Source organism: Barbus barbus (genome assembly GCF_936440315.1).
Source record: "Barbus barbus genome assembly, chromosome: 20".
In the NCBI taxonomy this organism is placed as follows: Eukaryota; Metazoa; Chordata; class Actinopteri; order Cypriniformes; family Cyprinidae; genus Barbus; species Barbus barbus.
Genome location: NC_136748.1, coordinates 2,004,252 through 2,011,993, shown reverse-complemented (window position 1 = coordinate 2,011,993; position 7,742 = coordinate 2,004,252). Strand labels below are relative to the sequence as shown.

Below are 7,742 nucleotides of genomic sequence, written 5' to 3'. Positions count from 1 at the left end.
ATCCTTTTTGTCTTTCTTTCACTGCCTCATTATACAGCATGACAACAGACATTATCAGATTCTTATGCATAAATCATACATTATTCATAAGGATGGTATGCATGTCTTCATGTATATCAGGGTCCATCAGAATTGTATGAATGAATATGTGGCACGGGCCACCGTTGGTCCTGACAGGGGCTATCGATTCATCGCGCGCAGCTTTGCCACAGTGACGTAGTTATGTCTCAGTCGAAATAGTTGTATACGGATTAAGCAATAACATGCGCGGATGTGCTCGGAAAGCTCAGTTTTCTCTGCGTGTTCTGTAGAGGCGCTCCCTGCGTGAGGAATGGTACGGTCCCTTCATTCATAAAATTCAGGCGGACTATAAATAGCCGCTCGCGGAGCTGAGTGTCACTGACCAGGTTTATAAACCTGGAGAGAGCGACTCCAACAAACATAAGAGCTGGAATCGAGACAACAGTTCGTCCGTGCGCGCTGGAGACATGTTTCTGAGCAAAGCGAAGAAGACTGATCCTGACTCCTCGTGCTCTTTGCCTGGGGACACCACCGGCTCCAGCAAACCCACCGATGACCCGATGGACAGCAGCGCACAGGTAGAGAAGACTTAGACATGCTTCCACTTTCAATGCATTCCGTGCATGCGGATTACTGCTAATACATAATGCAAATGTATGTTTCTGAAAGCCATTGTTTTTATTCGAATATGTATTATTCTGAAAAATACAATAGATATCCTATTAGGCTTATTCTTAAATAGTCATTGATTTTGGAATAGCACGCTATTGCAGCGCGCGCGCGCCTCGTTTATTTATCTGATGTAGTGCATCCTTTGCAATGCAGCGAAACATGGTGTAAATACAGCTGCTCATTGAGAAAAATAAATCCATTGAGGAGAGCCCACAGCAGCCCTGCGTAAGCATTGACGTCAGAGACAATGCAAAAGTTAAATATTGATCAGGATACTATTTTTAGACGCTCGAGCGTATTTAAAGAAAGCGTCTAAAGTGTAAACTCGAAAGATATTAAAAAGTGACTTGTTTGAAACCCTGGTTACGCAGATGCACATGAATCAGTGTTGTGTTTATGTCGCTTAAATGACACGTTTCCATCGCAATTGCAGGGGTCGTTTGTTCCGACGGTCACCGCGATCTCCAGCACGCCAGACCTGCAGTGGATGGTCCAGCCGACCATCATCACTTCTGTGTCTCCGTCTCTGGGTAGAGCTGAAAGCAGTGAACCGGCAAAGAGCAAAGCAGCTGGGATCAAGGGGAAATGCGCTGCCAGAAAGAACAAGAGCGAGCAGGTACGGGTCTGCGTTTGCTGCGTGTTTGGCGCGCGTGATAATCTGTGAAGTGTGTGCCTGGGATTGATGGGGATGCAGCTCTTGCTTTGGCATGCTGCCTAGACCAGCAGCATCCACTTTATATTCAGGTCACAGCAAGTCTGCAACAATAGACTATTTTTAGACGCATTGCAGAGAAAGACGCGTTTGGGGTGAATTGGCGATTGGTTTTTGCAAGCGATGCATGGATTCTTCGAGATGGTAATAAGTGCAATTCATCTTGGCTTTGACTAGCTCTCTCCGGAGGAAGAGGAGAAGAAGAGGATCAGGAGAGAGAGGAATAAAATGGCTGCAGCGAAGTGTCGCAACAGACGGAGAGAACTCACCGACACCCTCCAGGCAGTGAGTATAGACATCATTCACAACATAAGGGTTTCATTTCGGTCGTTCATTTCGAAATCTCCAGTTCATCCAGAACATTCAAATTCTGTCACTGTTTAAAGTGATCCATACCATGCTATGTTGCGCCATTGGCCAAGGCTTCCGAAGTCGTGTGACAGCACTGTGTGAGAACAGACTCAAATGATAAAGGTCAAGTGTGTGATTCCAAATTCAAATAATGATGGGTTCAAACATTCACCCTAAACTCTTGTCATTGGTTGATTTACTGTTGCAAACAGAGCAATCATTTTTAGGCGAGTCCACCAGTGGATTATAAATATTGAGCTGGGATAGGAAAGGTTATTTTAATAGAAACAAGTCTTTATTCACTCATCATGTTCCATTCACTGATGTCAATGACACTATATTTAACTGTAGCGTCACAGTGGAGAGCAAACCAGTGGGTCTGTTCTTCACACACAATGTGGCCGCTTCCAAAAGAAGGTTTTTGCACAGATGCCGCAGAAGAACCTTTCGGTGAACAGTTCCTAAGAACCATTTTTTAGTGTGAGCAGAGCATTTAATAATCTAATAAGATAATAACAAAAATAAGATCCATTCTGCTTTACAGAATTTTTTGCGGAATGCTTTGTAAAGGTTCATGGATGAATGAATGATATGAATGAATGACTTCAACCCTAAAACACACAATGCAATACGTAATTAAAAAAAATGGGGAAAACACCTGAAAAAAAACAAACAAACTATAAATGGATCAAATTCATTCATATTACATGGTACATTGGGCCCCATTGTTTGGACTTCCTTAGAATGCAGAGATCTAAATGTTTTGTTATTTTGGAGTTTGAAAGGTGCAGTCACTATTACCATTGTTTTAAAAAATGTTGCAAGTGAAATCCAGTCATTTCAATAGGAATCCACATGACTGAGAATGCAGATCTCACATCAGGTTCAAACTGATCGTCAGTAGAAAGCTTGAGAGAGCAGAGCTTCATGCATTGCCACAATATTGATAATAGACAATGGAGCTTTTTGCCACAAAACTGTGCTGAAATTGCACTAATATAATTGTCCCTCTCGATCTGCCTATGGTATGGCTACACGTAAAAAAACTAACTAAACAAATCTGTCAAATTTATCATAAAAAAAACTGGCAGCTGTGGTTGACATGGTAGCAACATTTTATTGTTTACAGATTTAACTTAAATTAACAATTAAATATAATTTTATACCGTTGTAATACACTGATAACCATCAAAATCCGGTGGTGATTAGAAAGTCACATGTCTATATATATATATATATTAGTGCTGTCAAATGATTAATCGCATCCAAAATAAAAGGTTTTGTTTGCATAATATATGTGTACTGTGTATATTAATTATGTATATAGAAATACACACACATAAAGTATACATTTTTAAAAATATTTAAATGTATATATTTAGATTCATATACAAATATTTTAAATGTATAAACATAACATATTTTTCTTAAATATATACATGCAAGCATGCGTATTTATATATACATAATAAACATACACAGTACACCCATATTATGTAAACAAAAACTTTTATTTTGAATGCGATTAATTGCGATCAACCATTTGACAGCACTAATGTAGCCTACTGTATATATATATATATATATATATATGTGATGCACAATGTCATTCACACAAACACTAAACATTAAACACCATCTTGGTGACACACATGAAACCGAAGTATGCATTTAGTCATTTAGCAGATGCTTTTATCCAAATAAACATTCATTTAACAACATTAGATGAAACATAGAACCCAAATAAACATAACTGATAAGAAAAAAACTAAGAAGAAACTTAGTTAGAAACAAAGCAGGGAATTCTGGGAACATAAATTTATGGGTTTTCACTGTAAATTATACATTCTTTTTTTCCAATTCTAAAAATGGTATTTTACCGTAAAATTACATGAAATGTCTATTAGAGTTTATCACCGTATATAGTAGGGGAACTTACCATTAACCATTTAACAGGTTTTTACTGTAGCATTTTCACAGTTAAAATCACGATCATTTTTTACAGTGTATTTTGCATTTCTACAGGAAACCGACCAGCTAGAAGAGGACAAAGCCGCCCTTCGGGCTGAAATCGAGAACCTCCTGAAGGAAAAGGAGAGGCTGGAGTATGTCCTCGCCACTCATAAACCGCTTTGTCAGCTGCCCGAAGAGCTGGACTGCCTGTTTCCAGAGTCTCCCCAGCCGCTCTCCACTCCTGAAGCGGCCAGCAAACTCCCAGAGGACGGCCCGCAGGACTTGGAGATCCCCACGGTACCGTCCACCGCCATTTCTGGCAACTCAAACATCCTTCTGTGCTCCAGCGCAGAGGTCAGTCTGTGCGACCTCGAGCCCTCTCTGGATATCAAGGATGAGCTTCTCGACCGGATCTCAGCAGAAACAGCCCGCTCCGTCCCTGACATCGACCTGACCGGCTCGCTGGGCATCACGGACTGGGAAACCCTCTACAACTCTGTGGCCAATGATCTAGAACCTTTGAGCACCCCGGTGGTGAGCACATCCACACCCACCTGCAGCAACTACCTGTCCATATTTACCTTCGCCTGCCCAGAGCTGGACTCCCTGGCTGAGGGACTGGACGGCTGCAAGGGTGGCGTGACCAAAGCAGAAACTAGCGTCGACATCCTCAACTCTCCCACCCTTCTTGCCTTATAAATGCAAGCGTAGATGATGTACTGTCACAACGTTGTTCTTAATATCTATTGGATATCGCGGTGTTATGATGTCCAGATGTGTGATGTTGGTGTGAAGCCAGCTGTTCTATGGCTGCATCCGGGTAATGTGTACGGGACGGGGGTTTACTTTCTTCCAGAGACATTTGATGTAGCCCAAATACAAGAGCATGGATACTTATCTTATGAGCAGATATGAACTATGTTCTGGTTTGAAAAGCATGCACGATATATCGATATATAAATATATATATACAGTGGTGGCCAAAATGATTAGAACACTAGTATTTTCACTAGATAAACATTGAGAGATGTGATCTGATCATCATCAGTCTGTCTGGAATAACATGAAGAAACAGAACAAACTGAGACTAAATCCAGAAGAACTGTGCCTCCAAGACGCTTCAAGAAACCTCCTGCTAAGCTACAGTGCTGTTAAAAGTTTTAGGCACTTGTGTAAAAATGCTGTAAAATGAGGATGCTGTCAAAAATAATGTCATGAATAGATTTTCTTTATCAATTAACTTCTCTTAACTAAATTAAATCAATATTTGGTGCGAGGATCCTTTGTGTTTAAAGCAGCTTTGCCCTCGGTGCACTTGAGCAGAGTTTCTCAGGAGCTTTGCAGGAGGTTTCTCGAAGCGTCTTGAAGACGTTGCCACAGTTCTTCAGGATTTATTCTGTCTCAGTTTGTTCCGTTTCTTCATGTCATTCCAGACAGACTGATGATGATCAGATCAGATCTCTGTGTGGAGCACAAACATCTCACTGGATTATTACAATTAATGGCAAAATTAATGTTTGGAAATATAAACTTATATTTCCTACTGACACACTACAGCAAAAGATAGAAATAACTGACTTAAAACCATTTTTTTAGCTGCTGAAAATACCAGTGTTCTAATAATTTTGGCCACCACTGTATATATAGGCTATATATAACATATACAGTATATATTATATGTATCAGTTCCATATTTGTTTGATCTGGTGCTATAAGTTCTGTGGAATTGATTGCGGTTTTGTGTTTGTTGTCTATGGCAATAGATTATCGACTCGTGTTGTGCTTTAATATACAGTCATCGGAGTTATCGCATACCTCAGTGTCATCATTTGACTGTGTTTTCACATTGTTCTTAAATGTTTAGAGTTTTCCATGAAAACATCCAGTGCTAAATCGATGGAGATGTATTTTATGATAATTTATTTTTCTACATTTTAAATTTGACTTCTTTGTCAAATGAAAAGAATGAAATGAGCATTGATTGCTGAATAAATATTCACGATATACAGTCATGCACTGGTGTTCTTGTGTCCTTTGTTTTGAAATGAACTGTGGATAGAAAGTAGAGCTTAATAATTGACATTTTAACTCTGCTAAACCAGTCATCCTTACACCAGGATGTTGAGTTGCAAACTATGGGATTTACATGAATTCAGTGTTCTATCAAATAAAGACAAGTGCAATCATCGTTGTTTATTTATTTATTTATTTATATTTTTTTATGAAAGGTTGTAACAGCCATCTATCAGATCTTCAGTGATAGTTAGGGTCTGATAAAACAGGTTACAGCAACAGACACTAGAGAAAACTGGCTTCCAAAGAAAATGACTCCCTCCTACTGTTAGCCTGAAAGAGAAAACCCTCTGTAAAAATGAGTACTGTCATAAGATATGTGATCATAAGATGTGTACATGCACTCATGATAAACATTCAAATTTATATGAGTTGCATATTATAGGATATAAGTCCATTTAAATGAGTAAAGGAGCTCAAAATTGTGAGGATTTTAAACCTTTCAATTTGTGAACTATTGGACTGTAATGTGCAATGTTTTGTAGAACTGAAGCTACAACAACCAATTAAACACATTTTCAGCTCAAAAGGGTACACAGCTTTTGTATTTTGTACACTAATAACACGTACAATTGCTTTCCAGTGTACAAAAACAAACAGATGTTGACTCATGCCTGCAAAAAAAATATTTAAATCATACAAATTATAATATAGGTATGCTGTGATGCAAAAATACAACACACAACAAATTGTCATATTTCTAAAACAGTATATAACACAATTACCGTACTATTTATTTTCATGTAGCATCAATATTTTGGTAAATACTTAGGTCAGGTAAATTTTTAGGTAAACTTCTATCATGAAGCACTGGTTTAGTACAGATATGTTTTTAAAGATATTTTGCTTTTGGAAGGATGGGAACATTCTAGAAGTTTCTGTAACATTCTGGAATATACTGTCATGTTCAAGTGCTTTCTGGAAACATCCAGCATTATGGGACTAGTCATAAAAGACAAAATCATCCTGCATACACTTCGGAAGTACTGAATGACTCACTTTTACTAACTGTTTATGTTAAACTGTTGTTGTGTTTTATACATGTACCATGCCATTTTTATGCATGAGTAATAACAGATTAGCTTGTAAGTTGTCAAAATATTTTTTTGTCAATACAGCGAAATAAAATTTTATATATATGTATAAAAAAAATTCATGGTGTATTAAATTCTTGGTCTGCAGATTTTCTTACAAAAAAAAAATATTTTTAATCTTTTTGTATTCTATATAATTGTTTTCTTTTTATTTATTATACAATTAACAAAATCAAAAAAGTCATCTAACACTAGCTTGCTCGATTCTTTTTCTATTCTGTCTGTTTTCTTTTTATTTATTATATAATAAAAAAAAAACTTGCTATGTGTACTGCGTTAATCTTACTGAGACTTGTCATAGCACTTGCATATCATTGCTCTTTTGTTGATTTTGATTGCTTCTATTGTCCTCATTTGTAAGTCGCTTTGGACTTAAATGTAAAAAGCTCAGGAAAAACAAGCAGTTAGTAAATGTTTTTTTTTTTTCTTTTTCGAATAGAATTAGAATAGAGAGTGCTAGAGTTAGAGGTTCAAATAAAAAAAAGGAAGAGATGTGTTTTTAGCTGTTTCTAGAAGATGGCTAAGGACTCAGCTGCTCAGATTGAGTTGGGCAGGTCATTCCACCAGAAGGGAACATTTAATGTAAAAGTCTGTGAAAGTGATTTTGTGCCTCTTTGGGGTGAACAATAAAGTGTTGTTCACTTGCAGAAGGCAAGCTTCTAGAGTCACATAAGTCTGAAGTAATGAATTTAGGTAAAGTGGAGCAGAGCCAGTGGTGGCTTTGTATGCAAACATTAATGCCTTGAATTTTATGCGAGCAGCTATTGATAGCCAGTGCAAATTGATAAAAAGAGGTGTGACGTGCATTCTTTTCAGCTCATTAAAAATTAATCTTGCTGTCACATTCTGGATTCATTGTAAAGGTT

General features: G+C 37.8%; 1 protein-coding gene across 1 annotated transcript; it reads left to right on the top strand.

The window, feature by feature from the left end:
• Window positions 1–488: 488 nt before the first annotated feature.
• Window positions 489–4,408, top strand: LOC306886350 (protein c-Fos-like; the record flags this gene model as incomplete). Its single annotated transcript, XM_079443391.1, has 4 exons — window positions 489–599; window positions 1,127–1,309; window positions 1,583–1,690; window positions 3,782–4,408. The coding sequence occupies 4 exons, from the start codon at window positions 489–491 to the stop codon at window positions 4,406–4,408; spliced, it is 1,029 nt and encodes a 342-aa protein (XP_079299517.1).
• Window positions 4,409–7,742: the final 3,334 nt, after the last annotated feature.